This window comes from Schistocerca gregaria, chromosome 4 (genome assembly GCF_023897955.1).
Source record: "Schistocerca gregaria isolate iqSchGreg1 chromosome 4, iqSchGreg1.2, whole genome shotgun sequence".
Lineage (NCBI taxonomy): Eukaryota > Metazoa > Arthropoda > Insecta > Orthoptera > Acrididae > Schistocerca > Schistocerca gregaria.
The window spans coordinates 619,747,981-619,768,809 of record NC_064923.1 but is presented as its reverse complement, the minus strand read 5'-3'; the positions used below and the strand labels follow the sequence as shown (position 1 = coordinate 619,768,809).

The following is a 20,829-nucleotide window of genomic DNA, read 5'->3' as shown; positions in this document are numbered from 1 at the left end:
ACAAAAGACAAATGCCTGTTTGAGAGTAGAATTTGACCTGATGTTAAAAAGCGTGACATAAGGCAGCTGACATACCACAATTAGTCAAACAACATTGCAGAACCAGATAAACTACATGAGGACCCCCTTGTCAGTTTGGTTTTTCCTCAATTTTAGACAGGCATCACCGGGTGATCAAATGTTCCATCCTTGTGCTGCTGAAAGCATCTGGCAATAGATTGGAATCACAAACTTTTCAAAGGGCTATAATGCTTGGCAATAGCCAAGATTTATTGTTATGCACTAAAAAAGAATAGGATCACGAGCCTGTTTGAGCTATGATTTGCCTTTACACAGGTCAATGATAGATGACATCATTATGTATTTCATTCAGAATGCTCCATTCAGCTGGGAAACAATTACATGTATGTGCCTCACCATTTGAATTGTGTACCTGTAAGGGCAAACCTACGTTTCTAGCATTTGTAGACTTAGAGAAAGCTTTTGACAATGTTGACTGGAATACTCTTTTTCAAATTCTAAAGGTGGCAGGGGTAAAATACAGGGAGCGAAAGGCTATTTATAATTTGTACAGAAACCAGATGGCAGTAATAAGAGTCGAGGGGCATGAAAGGGAAGCAGTGGTTGGGAAAGGAGTGAGACAGGGTTGTAGCCTCTCCCCGATGTTATCCAATCTGTATATTGAGCAAGCAGTAAAGGAAACAAAAGAAAAATTTGGAGTAGGTATTAAAATTCATGGAGACGAAGTAAAAACTTTGAGGTTCACCGATGACATTGTAATTCTGTCAGAGACGGCAAAGGACCTGGAAGAACAGTTGAACGGAATGGACAGTGTCTTGAAAGGAGGATATAAGATGAACATTAACAAAAGCAAAACGAGGATAATGGAATGTAGTCAAATTAAATCGGGTGATGCTGAGGGAATTAGATTAGGAAATGAGACACTTAAAGTAGTAAAGGAGTTTTGCTATTTAGGAAGTAAAATAACTGATGATGGTCGAAGTAGAGAGGATATAAAATGTAGACTGGCAATGGCAAGGAAAGCGTTTCTGAAGAAGAGAAATTTGTTAACATCGAATATAGATTTATGGATCAGGAAGTCGTTTCTGAAAGTATTTGTTTGGAGTGTAGCCATGTATGGAAGTGAAACATGGACGATAACTAGTTTGGACAAGAAGAGAATAGAAGCTTTCGAAATGTGGTGCTACAGAAGAATACTGAAGATAAGGTGGATAGATCACGTAACTAATGAGGAGGTATTGAATAGGATTGGGGAGAAGAGAAGTTTGTGGCACAACTTGACTAGAAGAAGGGATCGGTTGGTAGGACATGTTTTGAGGCATCAAGGGATCACAAATTTAGCATTGGAGGGCAGCGTGGAGGGTAAAAATCGTAGAGGGAGACCGAGAGATCAGTACACTAAGCAGATTCAGAAGGATGTAGGTTGCAGTAGGTACTGGGAGATGAAGCAGCTTGCACAGGATAGAGTAGCATGGAGAGCTGCATCAAACCAGTCTCAGGACTGAAGACAACAACAACAACAACCTGTAAGGGAATATCAACATCTAAGCTAGGCTTATAATTAATGGAGCATTTTTCTCTTCATAGATGTATCCGTCTTCACTTTCAAAAAGGCAACACCCTTAAAGTAAGTTATGGAACCAGTTCTCATACATTAAACATAAATAGAAAGACGGTCTTCTGATAGGATACCATTTGTGTTTGAGATGGTATATTGTTAGGTAGACCCATAGATGTCTATACCTTTTCAGATGCACTATCACATAGGGGAAGTCTCTTGAACAATTATTTTCAGCAAAAAACAATCCAGTGCATTAAATAATTCAATCCTGTAAGCCGCTATCCCAAAAAATTTTAGACCTCTTTTCTTGCTTTTCATACTCTTTCCTTTGCACTTACCCAGATATTCCAAATTGTTGGAATGAATATCTACATTACAATAAAAGACAAGAAAGTTAAAACCGAGTTAGGTGCACTTAGGGGGGGAAGGAGGAAACTTAAATATATGAATATAGTTTTTTTAAGCACAAAATTTTACTATTTTTAAAATATTTCACACACTTGCTATCCCCGGGCAATAACAGTATGGGCTAAGATGACTGTTTTTTGAGTACATTACACCTTTTTGTTATGGACAAAAAATACATAAAACATAACCTGCTTGCATACTAATTATAAGCTTTCCCATGCATTTCTTTGCTAGGTTACAAATGTTGGTCATACATCTGTGGGAATGGTGTAATCATTCACCTAACCATAACTGTTGATGAAAGTTGTCATTAATGAAACATTTCATGTGGTGAATAAATGGATTCACAGTGGCATAGGATGAACACTCCTGTTAGCTTTGACCAGTCATTACTGTCACATTGTTATTACAATTACAGTCTTCCTTCTCAATAATAGGGTGTTTATGAATTATCAGTACTGTTTTTGCATATAATGTCACTTCTAATATTTTTATGTTTCCTATTCATAAATACCTTCCTTATTTTGGACATGTTGTGGTACGCACAATATTTAGTAATAATTACTTCATCCTTTCTGTAGTACAATGCTGACTTATCCAATATTAAATGCATAAGCTGCTTATGTTAATAAGATGACTCAATACAATGCATTCGGTAGGCCAAGGAAGTCATAATTTGCTAATCTGGTCCTGTTTCTGCTGGACATGAGTTTTTATGAAATTTGAATCTGTCATTCTCAATATACACTACTATAAGTGATGTTGAGCCATACTGCCATGGTTTATAAATTCTCTAGTCAATAAGAAGAATCTTTTACACCTGGACATGTTACAGGTCTTTGTTTTCTCTCTCTCTCTCTCTCTCTCTCTCTCTCTCTCTCTCTCTCTCTCTCTCTCACACACACACACACACACACACACACACACACACACACACAAACAAACAAACAACATTTCTGTGTGAATGATAAGCCCTGAAATCCAGCCCATTCAAAAAAATAATAATAATAAAACACATGAACAACACTAACATGTAGCCACGTTTACTCGGTAGTCAAGATCTGTACCATTTCATAAATAACAAATATCTTGTGTGAACTTAACCTCCATGTCTATAAAATTTACAAATCAGCTACAAATCCTGTATATTAATTTTTGCATAGAGTTTCATACACATGAGGAGCAGCAGCTAATTGAATATAATGGAGAAATAGCTTAATGCAGTGCTAGTGGAATATGCTGTAAGAACAGAAGAAAATTCTAATCTAGTAACAATATCAATGAAGAATATTTACATGTATAGGAATGTAGGAGTCACTTAAATTGGTGCGCATCAGAAATCATAAAGTGGAAAAAGTGAAAATTTGGCCAATAGATACCTGTGCACCATTCCTTCGCAGAGCTGCAGACCGACATATTTCATCAGGATCAACGTTTTCCTTTTCCCAAAGGCCACCTTTTGAGTCAGGTGCAGGCTCAGTTGGTGACTGAGACTGCGGAGGTGGACTCAGTTTTGGCAGCTTTGCTGGAGCACTGCCATCTGTGTGACTGTAGCCAGAAAATGAACCAACACTAGCACAGTCAGATTGTTCACGTTTGCAGTGCTGTTGTGGCTGATGTGAGCGTTCTCGAAGTGGTGCTGCGAGAGATGCACGTCGTGGCGGTGATGCTGGTGGATCAGAGGAGTCTGATGCAGCCTCTGACAGTTCTGCTGCTGCCGATGCCGATGCTGCAGATGAGTAGCGTGCCCTCACATAAGGTTGCAGAGGGGGAAAGGTTTGCTGACGTGTTAATGTAGCAGTTGCACCTCTCATTCCTGAGGAAGATGGCACAGAACCTCGAAGGACAGATGACAGTCGGCTAGCCTCGGTGCTGGTTGTAATACTAGCAATGCTCGGTTCTGGTAGCAAGTTCTCAGCACTGTGGTCTGCTGGGGGTGGCTGATTTGCTCCTGCACCACTACTACTGCTAGATGAAAGTGGTGGTGATAGCGATGGCTCATCCAGCAGTTGCGGGCTGACAGCAGGTGAAAGAGGTGAAACTGATGGAGGTGGTAGGGGGGAGCCTCTCCTTCGAGGGCTACGTGGTGGAGGAGGGGGAGGGAGGCTCTCCCGCCGGATAACGGTCCGTGATACTGGTGGTGGCTGAGGAGCACTGAGTGGCACAGAGTGACGCCGACGAGCAGGAGCTGCATACAGTTGCATGTCAGCAGCTGCAGGTATGACTGCAGGCAGTGGAAGGAGTTCCGCTCCATCCTCCTGGAAAGACAATACAAATACAATAAGCAAAATGCTTCTGCTAAGTGACAATTAAATACTGCAATGTATACATCTGCCAAATCATCTCTGCAGCAGAAATGTGACAGCTGAGCAAGGTAAGATATTCTCACCATCATGTCACACTTTAAAAACTTCAGAGAGTTTGTACATTGGCATGCCTCTTGCTTTAAAAGAGGCATGAAATTAGAACATTTACAGGTACCATAAATACCTGGACTTGTGTGGTATTATTATAAAATGACACTAGTGTAGAATACAGTTTTTTACTTTCGCCATCTCTTTTCCAAGCTATTTCTTGCATCACATGTATGTCCATAACTTAGGTTGAAGTAACACTCACCTAATGATGCTACAATTATAACTGGTATATGACAATCAGTGTAAAAGGACCTAGTATATACAGGATAGAGAAAAAGTGTGTCACGAAATTTTAACCCTAGATAGCTGAAGCCGGTAGGAGCCAAACCTACAAACGTTGTGTAGATCGACAACACGCAATTTTTAAACTACGGAAACTTGGTACCATGAGCTCCAACTGGCCACGGGACTGCACTGTTGCTGGATGCTCTGGACAATGCATGACCAAGAATGCTTGCCTACAGGCAACTGCAATGTATCCAAGGCGGCCGACATGCTCAGTGATGGGATGCTCGCCCTCCACCCTGGGGGTGAATCAGCCAGGGTCCTGACACATCCATTGTAGTTTCACAAATTGTGTCAGTCCTGAAAAGGGCCTTTTTTGTAGCTAGGACATTGTTTACTTATAGCAGGTGCTCGAACTGGCAACCCTCTGACACGCCACAAGCTTGGTAATGTAGAGTGGTGTTTTGTCGAACTTTTTCAAAGATTCCTGGCATTGCCCTGACGTGATTTGTGGCATGTTGAATGTGAACCATCAATTCCTCTTCATTTCTAGGTGGTTCATGTCCACTTGGGTGAACTGGAACCTTGAAGAATCCCCACAGGAATAAGTCCAGTGGTGTGAGCTCTGGTGATCACAGGTACCATGTCCGAGGAGGGCCTCTGCCAATTACCCGGCCATCAAAAAGTTCATTTAAATATATGCGCACAGCACGACTGTTATGTGCAGGTTCCCCATCATGCTGCAACCACATTCATAGCCAGATGTCCAGGGGAACATCTCCCAGCAGGCCGTGTAGAGTTTCTTGCAAAAAGTCAAGGTAAATTGCCCCTTAAGTGGAGGAGGTAGACAGCTGGCCCAATCAGATGGTCACCCACAATGCCTGCCCAAATGTTGAGCAAAAATCATTCCTGGTGCCATGGACATAAATGACATGAAGATTTCCCCTTGCGCAATAATGAACATTTTGAGTATTGTAAAGGCAATCCCGATGGAAGTTGCACTCGTCGGTAAACAACACAATGGCGGGGAAGTCGGGCTCTCATGCAACACTTCACAGAAACCACCCGTGAAACCCTAGCCTGTGTTCATAGTCCACCACAGGTTTTAGGTCTTCGATAGGGTGGAAACTAAATGGACGCGGGCTGTCAGCCCTCAAATCCCCCCAGATTAACCAATGAGTGACCCCCACGTCATCCAACTGCTCACGTACTTGTCGTAGGTGCTTCCTCAAAGCACTTGATAATAGTCTCTTCAAATGCAGCATCCCATCATGTTCAAAGTCTTCCAGCATCACTTTCATATCCTGCTAATGATCCTGTTTTGCCACATCACAGGTGAATTGCAGTTAAATGTTTGTGGGTGGGGGTGGCATCTTGTTGGGTACCGCTCCTCATACAACCATCAGCTTCATGCACATTACAGTCAGCTTGTCCGTAAATAAAAACCAAATCTCATTGTTCTTCAAACAAATACTGTGCCACCATACTTACTGTATGAATAAATTACAGGTGATCTGTGTGTGAGAGACCGATGACCTTTGCAGTCTGGTTCCTTCAACCCCAAAAACCAACCAACATGCGTGTGCTCTGAAGCAAAGCTTATCTGGGAATGCCTCTGACGTGAGGTGGAGACAAACAGCAAAACCTATTCGACACTTGTGTGTATCACGTTGGGGTAGTGACAATGCGAGGGATGTTTGTATGTGTGAACCGACAACCATAGCACTGCCCGTCAACCGATGAACAGCAACAGGGCAATCCCACATCCACTTGGAGCATTTGGCACTAAGTTCCCGTAGTTTAAAAAAGGTGTGTTGTCAACCTACACAACATTAGTAATTTTGGTTCCTACTGGCATCAGCTATCTAGGGTTAAAATTTCATGACACAATTTTTCTCCGCCCTCTATATCTTCCTCACACCACATTGTGTCTTATGAATGCAAGATACATACAATGGTTGGGATCTTTATCAATTGGATGGCAATATTATCACATTCAGAGTCTATCAATAGAACTTAGCATACACATGTGAAAGAAATTTACAGTATAAAACCTACAACAGATATCATGTATTAAGTTAATATGTATATTATATGTGTATCCGGACACCTCCAAAAAACATACGTTTTTCATATTAGCTACATTGTACTGCCACCTACCACCAGGTACTCCATATCAGTGACCTCAGTAGTAATTAGACATTGTGAGAGAGCAGAATGGGGTGCTCTGCGGAACTCACAGACTTAGTACTTGGTCAGGTGGTTGGGTATCACTTGTGTCATACATCTGTATGCGAGATTTACAAACTCCTCAACATCCCTAGGTCCACTGATTCCAATGTGATAGTGAAATGGAAATATGAAGGGACACATACAGCACAAAAACGTACAGGCCGACCTCATCTGTTGATTGACAGAGATTGCGACAGTTGAAGGTCGTAATGTGTAATAGGCAGACATCTATCCAGACCACTATGCAGGAATTCCAAACTGCATCAGGATCCACAGCAAGTACTATGACATTTAGGCAGGAGGTGAGAAAACTTGCATTTCATGGTCAGGCGGCTGCTCATAAGCCACACATCATGCCGGTAAATGCCAAATCATGCCTCGCTTGGTGTAAGGAGCATAAACATTGGATGACTGGACAGTGGAAAAACGTTGTGTGGACTGACGAATCATGGTACACAATGTAGCGATCCGATGGCAGGGTGTGGGTATGGTGAATGCCTGATGAACATCATCTGCCAGTATGTGTAGTGCCAACAGTAAAATTCAGAGGCGGTGCTGTTATGGTGTGGTCATGTTTCTCACAGAGTGGGCTTGCACCCCTTGTTGTTTTGCATAGCACTATCACAGCACAGGCCTAAATGGATATTTTAAGCACCTTCTTGCTTCCCACTGTTGAAGAGCAATTCGAGAATGACGACTGCATCTTTCAACACGATCGAGCATCTGTCCATAATGCACAGCCTGTGGTGGAATGGTTACACAACAGTAACATCCCTGTAATGGACTGGCCTGCACAGGTTTCTAACCTGAATCCTAAAAAAACTTCCTTGGATGTATGAGAAAACCGACTTTGTACCAGCCTCACCCATTGACATTGATACATCTCCTCAGTGCAACATTCCATGAAGAATGTGCCGCCATTCCCCAAGAAACCTTCCAGCAGCTGATTGAATGTATGCCTGCTAGAGTGGAAGCTTTCATCTAGGATAAGGGTGGGCCAACACCATACTGAATTCCAGCATTACCAATGGAGGGCACCACAAACTTTTAAGCCATTTTCAGCCAGGTGTCTGGATACTTTTGATCACATAGTGTACATAATGCCAAAACACCGCCTTTAACTATACTCAGTATTAGCCTGTGTACTGGAATAATTCTGAATTCCTTTTTTGAAGGTTTTTGTTGTTGTTGTTGTTGTTGTTGTTGTTGTCTTCAGTCCTGAGACTGGTTTGATGGAGCTCTCCATGCTACTCTATCCTGTGCAAGCTTCTTCATCTCCCAGTACCTACTGCAACCTACATCCTTCTGAATCTGCTTAGTGTATTCATCTCTTGGTCTCCCTCTACGATTTTTACCCTCCACGCTGCCCTCCAACACTAAATTGGTGATCCCTTGATGCCTCAGAACATAACCTACCAACCGACCCCTTCTTCTGGTCAAGTTGTGCCACAAACTTCTCTTCTCTCCAATCCTATTCAATACTTCCTCATTAGTTATGTGATCTACCCATCTAATCTTCAGCATTCTTCTGTAGCACCAAATTTCGAAAGCTTCTATTCTCTTCTTGTGCAAACTATTTATCGTGCATGATTCACTTCCATACATGGCTACACTCCATACAAACACTTTCATAAATGACTTCCTCACACTTAAATCTATACTCGATGTTAACAAATTTCTCTTCTTCAGAAACGCTTTCCTTGCCATTGCCAGTCTACATTTTATATCCTCTCTACTTCGACTATCATCAGTTATTTTGCTCCCCAAATAGCAAAACTCCTTTACTACTTTAAGCATCTCATTTCCTAATCTGATTCCCACAGCATTACCCGATTTAATTCGACTTCATTCCATTATTCTCATTTTGCTTTTGTTGATGTTCATCTTATACCATCCTTTCAAGACACTGTCCATTCCGTTCAACTGTTCTTCCAGGTCCTTTGCTGTCTCTGACAGAATTACAATGTCATCGGCGAACCTCGAAGTTTTTATTTCTTCTCCATGGATTTTAATACCTACTCCGAATTTTTCTTTTGTTTCCTTTACTGCTTGCTCAATATACAGATTGAATAACTTCGGGGAGAGGCTGCAACCCTGTCTTACTCCCTTCCCAACCACTGCTTCCCTTTCATGTCCCTCGACCCTTGTAACTGCCATCTGGCTTCTGTACAAATTGTAAATAGCCTTTCGCTCCCTGTATTTTACCCCTGCCACCTTTAGAATTTGAAAGAGAGTATTCCAGTCAACATTGTCAAAAGCTTTCTCTAAGTCTGCAAATGCTAGAAACGTAGGTTTGCCTTTCCTTAATCTTTCTTCTAGGATAAATCGTAAGGTCAGTATTGCCTCACGTGTTCCTGTATTTCTACAGAATCCAAACTGATCTTCCCCCAGGTCAGCTTCTACTAGTTTTTCCATTCATCTGTAAAGAATTCGCGTTAGTATTTTGCAGCTGTGGCTTATTAAATTGATAGTTCAGTAATTTTCACATTTGTCAACACCTGCTTTCTTTGGGATTGGAATTATTATATTCTTCTTGAAGTCTGAGGGTATTTTGCCTGTCTCATACATCTTGCTCACCAGATGGAGAGTTTTGTCAGGACTGGCTCTCCCAAGGCCGTCAGTAGTTCCAATGGAATGTTGTCTACTCCGGGAGCCTTGTTTCGACTCAGGTCTTTCAGTGCTCTGTCAAACTCTTCACGCAGTATCGTATCTCCCATTTCATCTTCATCTACATCCTCTTCCATTTCCATAATATTGTCCTGAAGTACATCGCCCTTGTATAGATCCTCTATATACTCCTTCCACCTTACTGCCTTCCCTTCTTTGCTTAGAACTGGGTTTCCATCTGAGCTCTTGATATTCATACAAGTGGTCCTCTTCTATCCAAAGGTCTCTTTAATTTTCCTGTAGGCAGTATCTATCTTACCCCTAGTGAGATAAGCCTCTACATCCTTACATTTGTCCTCTAGCCATCCCTGCTTAGCCATTTTGCACTTCCTGTCGACCTCATTTTTGAGACGCCTGTATTCCTTTTTGCCTGCTTCATTTGCTGAATTTTTATATTTTCTCCTTTCATCAATTAAATTCAATATTTCTTCTGTTACCCAAGGATTTCTACTAGCCCTCGTCTTTTTACCTACTTGATCCTCTGCTGCCTTCACTATTTCATCCCTCAAAGCTACCCATTCTTTTTCTACTGTATTTGTTTCCCCTGTTTCTGTCAATTTTTCCCTTATGCTCTCCCTGAAACTCTGTACAACCTCTGGTTCTTTCAGTTTATCCAGGTCCCATCTCCTCAAATTCCCACCTTTATGCAGTTTCTTTAGTTTTAATCTACAGGTCATAACCAATAGATTGTGGTCATAGTCCACATCTGCCCCTGGAAATGTCTTACAATTTAAAACCTGGTTCCTAAATCTCTGTCTTACCATTATATAATCTATCTGAAACCTGTCAGTATCTCCAGGCTTCTTCCATGTATACAGCCTTCTTTTATGGTTTTTGAACCAAGTGTTATCTATGATTAAATTGTGCTCTGTGCAAAATTCTACCAGACGGCTTCCTCTTTCATTTCTTTGCCGCAGTCCATATTCACCTACTATGTTTCCTTCTCTCTCTTTTCCTACTACCGAATTCCAATATTGACTATTGAATTTTCGTCACCCTTCACTATCTGAATAATTTATTTTATTTCATCATACATTTCTTCAATTTCTTCGTCATCTGCAGAGCTAGTTGGTTCGTATCTATCTTGGCCACAATAATGCGTTCACTATGCTGTTTGTAGTAGCTTACCCGCATTCCTGTTTTCCTATTCATTATTAAACCTACTCCTGAATTACCCCTATTTGATTTTGTGTTTATAACCCTGTATTCACCTGACCAAAAGTCTTGTTCCTCCTGCCACCGAACTTCACTAATTCCCACTATATCTAACTTTAACCTATCCATTTCCCTTTTTAAATTTTCTAACCTACCTGCCCGATTAAGGGATCTGACATTTTTAAAGGGGAAAACTAAATATGTTACAGGAATATTAGTTTATTTTAGAGTGCACAGTTCAACTACACAATATAATCAGGACAAGAAACTATGAAAACTGCAAAGCAAAAATTTTACAATCTGTCTCGTGAATGGTACAAATGTCTTTCTGTTTGCTTTCATGAAAATAATTCAGATCACTTAAAAGTCACATGTAACTGAGAGCATTTTATATGGTTCTAATGTAATTAACTTTGATATGGTAATCGTGGAAGCACATGGGATGCAAGGCTGATGTACGAGGGTGGTTTGAAAAGTTCTCGTAATGGAATAGAAAAGGAAGTACTTACATGACTGAATTTTTTTTATTTTTCAATGTATTCTCCTTGTAGATTAATACACTTGGTGCAATGATGTTCCAATCCATTGAGCCCATCCAGGCCTGCAAAATAGTTGTCAACTCCGGCTATCAATTCTTGGTTGAAGTGAATCTTTGTACACCAAGAAAAATTTTCAGTTTTGGGAAGAGATGGAAGTATGACAGAGCCACATCAAGTGAATAAGGTGGCTGTGGCAACAATTCATACCTTAGTTCATGTAATTTCACCATGGTGATGGCACGTGTGCGGGCGCACGTTGATCCAGCATCAAGAGTCGTGGCACCCACCTTGCAGTTAATTTCTTCCATTTCTAATTCTTCAGTTCTTTCAGGTGACATCTGCAGGTGTGAGCAATTTCACACACTTTCAATTGGCGATCCTCCATGAGCATTTTGAGCACTTTTTCAATGGTTTCTGAAGTACTGACACTTCTTGGCAGACCACTGCAAGGATCATCATCTAAGCTCTCCTGACCAAATTTAAATTCATTCGTCCACTTGGCAACAGTTCAATATAAAGGAGCAGAGTCCCCCAGTGTATTCTGGAAATCTGCATGAATGTACTTAGCTTTCATTCTTTCTTTACGAAGTACTTAATCACTGCTCGAATATTGATTTCTTCCATCTTCATAAATCACTATGCGGGAACAACAACAGAGCCACATTACCACCACATCTCTCTTCCAAGAGCACTAATGTGGCATGTGTTTACAGGTAACAGTCCAATGAATATCATGTGAACAACTCGTTGCGCTTGTGCTGACCTCTCGTGGTGATTCCGCTAACTTTTCAAACCACCCTTGTACAATACAGTACAAAAATCAATCATGATTCAGTTATTTGCTCACAAATCCTTCCTGCAAAAACAATTCTGTTGACCAGTAATGACTGATTTTTGGCAATTTGACGACTCACATAATATAAAATAATATCGAAAAAATCAGTAAATTTTGCACAAATTTACTATAGATCATTTACAACACAGTTTATTTTTAGATTTTCTTTGTTTATTTGCTGCAGTAATGTTACTGGCATATCGATTCCTTTCACTTGTTATGTGGTACCTCATGTAGCCATCAAAGGAAAGAGTAAAATAACTGAATTTGCTGCAGTAATGTTACTGGCATATCGATTCCTTTCACTTGTTATGTGGTACCTCATGTAGCCATCAAAGGAAAGAGTAAAATAACTGAACTCTTCAGTAATGTCTGAAAACTGGGAGCCTACAACAATTTCTTCATGGAATATTGCTAGTTGTCACCAATTGTCGAGATTCGACTAACCTCACTCAGATTCCTTAGAGATGTCCACACAACAAGGTAATAAAGACAGCGATTAGTCTATATCATTGTCTGCCTGCTTAGATCAGTACTCAGAAATCACGTAGCTCACAATACAAAATGCAAGAACAAGTTACACATTTAACAGACAAATGCAACACTTATGTGAGTGATTCACCACTTGTTCTTTTGTCTGGGAAGGACAAATCCTCTCTCTCAGTAGCTTCTGTTTCTGATCCTGGATCTCCATATAAATAACCAAAATCTCCCTGTCAGATTGGTAACTCCATTTCTATTCTCATAAACACTTGTGAATGAAGTGCAAACAGCTTTCCCCTTGAAACTTCCTGGCAGATTAAAACTGTGTGCCCGACCGAGACTCGAACTCGGGACCTTTGCCTTTCGCGGGCAAGTGCTCTACCAACTGAGCTACCGAAGCACAACTCACGTCCGGTACTCACAGCTTTACTTCTGCCAGTATCCGTCTCCTACCTTCCAAACTTTACAGAAGCTCTTCTGCGAACCTTGCAGAACTAGCACTCCTGAAAGAAAGGATATTGCGGAGACATGGCTTAGCCACAGCCTGGGGGATGTTTCCAGAATGAGATTTTCACTCTGCAGCGGAGTGTGCGCTGATATGAAACTTCCTGGCAGATTAAAACTGTGTGCCCGACCGAGACTCGAACTCGGGACCTTTGCCTTTCGCGGGCAAGTGCTCTACCAACTGAGCTACCTAAGCACGACTCACGTCCGGTACTCACAGCTTTACTTCTGCCAGTATCCGTCTCCTACCTTCCAAACTTTACAGAAGCTCTTCTGCGAACCTTGCAGAACTAGCACTCCTGAAAGAAAGGATATTGCGGAGACATGGCTTAGCCACAGCCTGGGGGATGTTTCCAGAATGAGATTTTCACTCTGCAGCGGAGTGTGCGCTGATATGAAACTTCCTGGCAGATTAAAACTGTGTGCCCGACCGAGACTCGAACTCGGGACCTTTGCCTTTCGCGGGCAAGTGCTCTACCAACTGAGCTACCGAAGCACGACTCACGTCCGGTACTCACAGCTTTACTTCTGCCAGTATCCGTCTCCTACCTTCCAAACTTTACAGAAGCTCTTCTGCGAACCTTGCAGAACTAGCACTCCTGAAAGAAAGGATATTGCGGAGACATGGCTTAGCCACAGCCTGGGGGATGTTTCCAGAATGAGATTTTCACTCTGCAGCGGAGTGTGCGCTGATATGAAACTTCCTGGCAGATTAAAACTGTGTGCCCGACCGAGACTCGAACTCGGGACCTTTGCCTTTCGCGGGCAAGTGCTCTACCAACTGAGCTACCGAAGCACGACTCACGTCCGGTACTCACAGCTTTACTTCTGCCAGTATCCGTCTCCTACCTTCCAAACTTTACAGAAGCTCTTCTGCGAACCTTGCAGAACTAGCACTCCTGAAAGAAAGGATATTGCGGAGACATGGCTTAGCCACAGCCTGGGGGATGTTTCCAGAATGAGATTTTCACTCTGCAGCGGAGTGTGCGCTGATATGAAACTTCCTGGCAGATTAAAACTGTGTGCCCGACCGAGACTCGAACTCGGGACCTTTGCCTTTCGCGGGCAAGTGCTCTACCAACTGAGCTACCGAAGCACGACTCACGTCCGGTACTCACAGCTTTACTTCTGCCAGTATCCGTCTCCTACCTTCCAAACTTTACAGAAGCTAGTTCTGCAAGGTTCGCAGAAGAGCTTCTGTAAAGTTTGGAAGGTAGGAGACGGATACTGGCAGAAGTAAAGCTGTGAGTACCGGACGTGAGTCGTGCTTCGGTAGCTCAGTTGGTAGAGCACTTGCCCGCGAAAGGCAAAGGTCCCGAGTTCGAGTCTCGGTCGGGCACACAGTTTTAATCTGCCAGGAAGTTTCATATCAGCGCACACTCCGCTGCAGAGTGAAAATCTCATTCTGGAAACATCCCCCAGGCTGTGGCTAAGCCATGTCTCCGTAATATCCTTTCTTTCAGGAGTGCTAGTTCTGCAAGGTTCGCAGAAGAGCTTCTGTAAAGTTTGGAAGGTAGGAGACGGATACTGGCAGAAGTAAAGCTGTGAGTACCGGACGTGAGTCGTGCTTCGGTAGCTCAGTTGGTAGAGCACTTGCCCGCGAAAGGCAAAGGTCCCGAGTTCGAGTCTCGGTCGGGCACACAGTTTTAATCTGCCAGGAAGTTTCATATCAGCGCACACTCCGCTGCAGAGTGAAAATCTCATTCTGGAAACATCCCCCAGGCTGTGGCTAAACCATGTCTCCGCAATATCCTTTCTTTCAGGAGTGCTAGTTCTGCAAGGTTCGCAGAAGAGCTTCTGTAAAGTTTGGAAGGTAGGAGACGGATACTGGCAGAAGTAAAGCTGTGAGTACCGGACGTGAGTCGTGCTTCGGTAGCTCAGTTGGTAGAGCACTTGCCCGCGAAAGGCAAAGGTCCCGAGTTCGAGTCTCGGTCGGGCACACAGTTTTAATCTGCCAGGAAGTTTCATATCAGCGCACACTCCGCTGCAGAGTGAAAATCTCATTCTGGAAACATCCCCCAGGCTGTGGCTAAGCCATGTCTCCGCAATATCCTTTCTTTCAGGAGTGCTAGTTCTGCAAGGTTCGCAGAAGAGCTTCTGTAAAGTTTGGAAGGTAGGAGACGGATACTGGCAGAAGTAAAGCTGTGAGTACCGGACGTGAGTCGTGCTTCGGTAGCTCAGTTGGTAGAGCACTTGCCCGCGAAAGGCAAAGGTCCCGAGTTCGAGTCTCGGTCGGGCACACAGTTTTAATCTGCCAGGAAGTTTCATATCAGCGCACACTCCGCTGCAGAGTGAAAATCTCATTCTGGAAACATCCCCCAGGCTGTGGCTAAGCCATGTCTCCGCAATATCCTTTCTTTCAGGAGTGCTAGTTCTGCAAGGTTCGCAGAAGAGCTTCTGTAAAGTTTGGAAGGTAGGAGACGGATACTGGCAGAAGTAAAGCTGTGAGTACCGGACGTGAGTTGTGCTTCGGTAGCTCAGTTGGTAGAGCACTTGCCCGCGAAAGGCAAAGGTCCCGAGTTCGAGTCTCGGTCGGGCACACAGTTTTAATCTGCCAGGAAGTTTCATATCAGCGCACACTCCGCTGCAGAGTGAAAATCTCATTCTGGAAACATCCCCCAGGCTGTGGCTAAGCCATGTCTCCGCAATATCCTTTCTTTCAGGAGTGCTAGTTCTGCAAGGTTCGCAGAAGAGCTTCTGTAAAGTTTGGAAGGTAGGAGACGGATACTGGCAGAAGTAAAGCTGTGAGTACCGGACGTGAGTCGTGCTTCGGTAGCTCAGTTGGTAGAGCACTTGCCCGCGAAAGGCAAAGGTCCCGCGTTCGAGTCTCGGTCGGGCACACAGTTTTAATCTGCCAGGAAGTTTCATATCAGCGCACACTCCGCTGCAGAGTGAAAATCTCATTCTGGAAACATCCCCCAGGCTGTGGCTAAGCCATGTCTCCGCAATATCCTTTCTTTCAGGAGTGCTAGTTCTGCAAGGTTCGCAGAAGAGCTTCTGTAAAGTTTGGAAGGTAGGAGACGGATACTGGCAGAAGTAAAGCTGTGAGTACCGGACGTGAGTCGTGCTTCGGTAGCTCAGTTGGTAGAGCACTTGCCCGCGAAAGGCAAAGGTCCCGAGTTCGAGTCTCGGTCGGGCACACAGTTTTAATCTGCCAGGAAGTTTCATATCAGCGCACACTCCGCTGCAGAGTGAAAATCTCATTCTGGAAACATCCCCCAGGCTGTGGCTAAGCCATGTCTCCGCAATATCCTTTCTGTCAGGAGTGCTAGTTCTGCAAGGTTCGCAGAAGAGCTTCTGTAAAGTTTGGAAGGTAGGAGACGGATACTGGCAGAAGTAAAGCTGTGAGTACCGGACGTGAGTCGTGCTTAGGTAGCTCAGTTGGTAGAGCACTTGCCCGCGAAAGGCAAAGGTCCCGAGTTCGAGTCTCGGTCGGGCACACAGTTTTAATCTGCCAGGAAGTTTCATATCAGCGCACACTCCGCTGCAGAGTGAAAATCTCATTCTGGAAGCTCTCCCCTTGTACTTCTCTCTATCACCAATAGATGGGGACAACCATAGTGCAGTCCCTTAGCATTAGGCCAATGATCTACCTTCACATTATTTGCTGAAACAGCTTGTGTTACAAACAAGATGACCTTCAGGTAGCTGGTAGACACTTGGTTGAATGGGGTAGGGATGCCAGGGTGTGTACGACTGGTTATGTATGGGTACTGTGGTAGTAGTGTTAACAACTGGGCTAGGCAGCTATGTGAAAGTCTCTCCTTACCATTTTCAATCTGGTAACTAGCAACAGCATATGATATTATGACTTCCTGCATCAGTTATTCAGGGACAAAACTGCTGGGACAAAACATGTTCATCAATAAACATTTCAAACATAAAGCCTTACCTAGCACAACTTCCTTTCACTTTTGGTGTGCTAATTGTTCAGACAGTCCAATAACATTAAAAATGTACAATTGTCTTTGGTTGTGTGAAATACTTTCCATCATATTTGGTTGACATATATGCTCAAAAGCGTTTGTAGGATGTTTTTTTATGTTTGACTCAAGTGGAAGGACTGAACCAGAGACCTTGATGGTACTGTGACAAGTGAGGTGCTGTGATCTCCCGGAGTTGTGCCATAGGGTTGACAACTGTAGGGTCCTCCTAAATGGGTCAGGTGTGCACTACACATCAGAGAGTGCTAACCAGGTAGCTGACTGTGTGGAGTTCACACAGAGTCTTTTTAGATTAGATGACTCTCCATCCAGTGCATATAATGATAGCTCTAGGGGACATGGAAGTGTCAGTATAAGATTCAAAGAAATGCCTCTTATAGATGAGAGTATAAATATTCTAGTGATTAAGAACCAAAGTATTCACGACAAAGTACTACTGTATTTTGAAGTGCTTTGTGGAGCTCAAATTATACCAGGTACAGAAGGCTGGTTAAAATCCAAAATTCATAGCAGTGAGATACTTGGGGATAATTTAAACAGTCATCAAATGATAGGTAAATGGCAAATGGAGTAGACAAGAAACTCAAGAAATTGAAACTGCATGCGAGATTGTCTGGACATGATTCAGTATCAAGAGCGGCCATAAACCTATAAACACATCCTTCTACAGACTAGTCAGACTCACCAACATATGCAACCAAAAACTTCAGAGAATAACCTAAATTTATTACTAAAAAAATCCTCATCATACTGGCATTATTATTGGAGGACTATCACCCAACAATGAATTGGGATAATTACAGTGTTGTTAGCAGTGGGCCTGACAATCCACTGAGCAAAACAATAGTAAATGTGTTCTCTGAGAATACCTTCAAAGGACTGTTCAGAAGCCCACATGTGATGGAAATATTTAATCTAACTGCAACGAACAGACCTGACCTCTTAGAGGATGTCCACATCGAAGCCAGTATCAGCGTAAGGTATAACCGTGACATGTGCAATTACTGACCATGCCCATAGCTGATGTACTTGTTCCTGTGAGCATAAGAATTAGGTAACAAGGAAAAGAGGTTAGAACAGAAGATGTATGGCTGAGGTCACTTATCTAAGAGTGTTTGTTGAAAGCTACATGGAGATAATTAGATATTTAAGTTCTAATACACATTGAAATCAGAATTCTTCATACCATGTGTAGACAGAAAGCAACCATTGTTGCGTCAGTGGGGCAGCAGCATGCCCTAGGACACCACAACATAGTGGTAGGCTTCAGAGCATGGATACGGAACACTACAAAGCACAAACTAAAAGTTAGACAAAAAGTCTGAGGATAGACACTCCTTGGGAACCAGCAAATGCACGAGTCTAAGGAAACGACAACAATGGAAAGAAAAACATGTTTCATAAGAATAAAGCCAGAATTACTTTGGAAAGTGTTGTGAAAGTGTTTCCAGTGCAACCAACCAAATGGACACAAGCAGTTCGTATTATGTCAATCACTTACAATTCAGCAAATTGTGAAGAATTATCAAATGAGTGCAAGTAACAAAATGCGAAAGTGTAAGCACTCTAACAGTAGAGACAAGTATCAGGCTCAGTAGTTAGGCCCACAAGAAGATGATCATTACTGTAGCCCACTTACACAACTAACATTCTTTATAACCTGTCAAAATTTGTTACTTAATAAACTCATACAAAATTGTAAGAGCATTTTAACTAGGTTCTCTAAACATAGCAGCAGCAATCAATTAATTTCTTCTCTACTAGAGTACCAGTAGCCCTAAATCTGAGCATGTCATTCAATGGCAGAGCTCTGGCATCTTACATGTTTTAAGTGAAGAAATACACAACAGTAAGTAATGAATAATAATAACAGTTTCTTTCATTTTTAAAGATATGTGAAGATATCCTTTAGTTTATTTGCAGTTTATTTACAGAAGCGATAGTATTTTATGGGCTCTTACATAAATTTTAGAGCAATTTTCTTTGTGGATGTTTTTATTTGCTAGACTGGCCATTCAGGCTCATTTCTTCTGTGTATCAAACAAACCGCAAATGTTTATTTTTAGTATAAAGAACAAAGCTAAACATTTTGCAAAATTTATAGTAAATGTGTATTTGGTTACAGGAAAACTGTTTGAAGGCACATGTCTGCAGACCTAGTAACACTAAAATCCCCATGCCACAGTACCACTACATGCATCTACAGCAGCCAAAACAAAATGGCACAATCAGCCGATGAAGTCTAGATGGGTTGTGCCATTTGATTTTGGTTCTTCTAGTGGGTTGTGCCATTTGATTTTGGTTCTTCTAGATGTGTGCTGTGGTACTGCAGTACTGTGGTTTTGGAATTTCAGTGTATATTGGGGTTGCAAACATGTTCCTGCAAACGAACAAAAATTAATAACCTAACTTTTTTTTTTATATGATAATTGATATTTTATGACTACCCCTTGCAAGTACCTTAGCAGATTCTTTCATTTGCTCTGTGGATTGGTATTTCCTTATCATTGAGTTGTGTATGGTACTTGGAATGGAAAGTACTACTACTTCTGATGGGGAACACTACAGTAATCAGAATTTCTTTCCTGTAGTAGTACGGGTGATAATTACAGGTTCCCCCAATATGTGCTACTACTGAACAACTGTTTGTTTACAAAATACTGTTAAACATTTTTAGTGACTTTGTAGTTGATGACATGAGAAAACAATCTTCTAACAAAGTTTTATAGCTCATCTGGAAACTAAGCACAACAATCAAGCCAGTGGAAGATTCTTCATTACAGTGATTGAAAGAAATAAAATTGATGGGGAGAAACACGAAAACAATAGCCCCATTTTTCTACACCAGAGAGTTAGTGCACCATGTATTTATTCTCCACAGTACCAAGGCTAGATGTTACTGTTATTAACAAGTGAGACATGGTCTGTGTTAAGGACTACAGACAAATTGCTTTAGTTATTGTGATCACACACTTGATTCCTCCTCTGTAGTAATGTTCCTTGTCACAAAGCTTTGACATCAGATATTTTTTCACAAAAGAATATAAGATTTGGCACCCACCCGACTAAACCAAAGCCATGTCCCCTCTGGACACAATGCACAGCATAGCCCCAGAAAATGTTAAAAACTGTTCCTGACAATATGTAAAATGTTGGGACGAGTGCAACAGATAGACATTTTGGCAAATGTGCAAATAGTATTAAGCAGCAAAGAGATAGTTTATCGTTAACAAAAGGTACATATTATTTCTACAATATGTATGTCATTTGCTAAAGTATAACCTGACACGTTTCACATCCCCAAGAACTTTCCCTAAAGATCAGATCTACAAAACATGGTGTATGAATAAAAGAAAGAAAGAAAGAAAGGCTGCCAGTAGGTCTCTAGTATTAACTCTTATTTCTCCAATTTACAATAAGCCACTTGTTGCTTGCTCACACATGATCATCACTGCTTTTAAGGTCTGTTTCACTTTTATGAAACTTTAAAAGTATGGAGGGTAGTTTTGTTTTATGTACAAAATGTCTGTTAGAATCAGTTTTCTTCTGCATGACATTGTATGCACTTTGATTCTCACAATTCTCTAAGCATAGCATTTTGGTTCAAATTGGACATTAAATCACAGCTCCCTCTATAACAGGTTGAATGAGCAGATTATCAAGGTCACACGAAAACAACACCATCCATTACGAAAAGCAATGCCTTGTCAGACTGTTAACAGTTTTACTCCTCACCATTACGGATTCAGTACCTTCACAGCTGTGCCCGACTGACTTATCATCACCCAGCCCATATTGCTAAGGCTTTGAGCTAGAAATTTGGAGAGGGTGTTGACCT

At 42.0% G+C, this 20,829-nt stretch overlaps 1 protein-coding gene and 10 non-coding genes across 17 annotated transcripts in view; 6 read left to right on the top strand and 5 right to left on the bottom strand.

Annotated features, from left to right (window-relative positions):
• The window catches only part of LOC126365762 (uncharacterized), a 1,228,930-nt gene that overhangs the window by 110,965 nt on the left and 1,097,136 nt on the right, over positions 1-20,829 (bottom strand). For all 7 annotated transcript variants that reach the window (XM_050008264.1, XM_050008265.1, XM_050008267.1 and 4 more), the window contains one exon: positions 3,370-4,248. In XM_050008264.1, the coding sequence (XP_049864221.1) occupies positions 3,370-4,248 (879 nt within the window). The remainder of the gene's footprint in view (positions 1-3,369; positions 4,249-20,829) is intronic.
• On the bottom strand, positions 12,870-12,944 carry Trnas-cga (transfer RNA serine (anticodon CGA)). The gene has a single exon. It is a non-coding gene; the product is annotated as a tRNA-Ser (tRNA).
• On the bottom strand, positions 13,470-13,544 carry Trnas-cga (transfer RNA serine (anticodon CGA)). The gene has a single exon. It is a non-coding gene; the product is annotated as a tRNA-Ser (tRNA).
• On the bottom strand, positions 13,770-13,844 carry Trnas-cga (transfer RNA serine (anticodon CGA)). The gene has a single exon. It is a non-coding gene; the product is annotated as a tRNA-Ser (tRNA).
• Positions 14,070-14,144, bottom strand: Trnas-cga (transfer RNA serine (anticodon CGA)). Its single transcript has one exon. It is a non-coding gene; the product is annotated as a tRNA-Ser (tRNA).
• Positions 14,313-14,387, top strand: Trnas-cga (transfer RNA serine (anticodon CGA)). The gene has a single exon. It is a non-coding gene; the product is annotated as a tRNA-Ser (tRNA).
• Positions 14,613-14,687, top strand: Trnas-cga (transfer RNA serine (anticodon CGA)). Its single transcript has one exon. It is a non-coding gene; the product is annotated as a tRNA-Ser (tRNA).
• Trnas-cga (transfer RNA serine (anticodon CGA)) lies at positions 14,913-14,987 on the top strand. The gene has a single exon. It is a non-coding gene; the product is annotated as a tRNA-Ser (tRNA).
• On the top strand, positions 15,213-15,287 carry Trnas-cga (transfer RNA serine (anticodon CGA)). Its single transcript has one exon. It is a non-coding gene; the product is annotated as a tRNA-Ser (tRNA).
• Trnas-cga (transfer RNA serine (anticodon CGA)) lies at positions 15,513-15,587 on the top strand. Its single transcript has one exon. It is a non-coding gene; the product is annotated as a tRNA-Ser (tRNA).
• Positions 16,113-16,187, top strand: Trnas-cga (transfer RNA serine (anticodon CGA)). Its single transcript has one exon. It is a non-coding gene; the product is annotated as a tRNA-Ser (tRNA).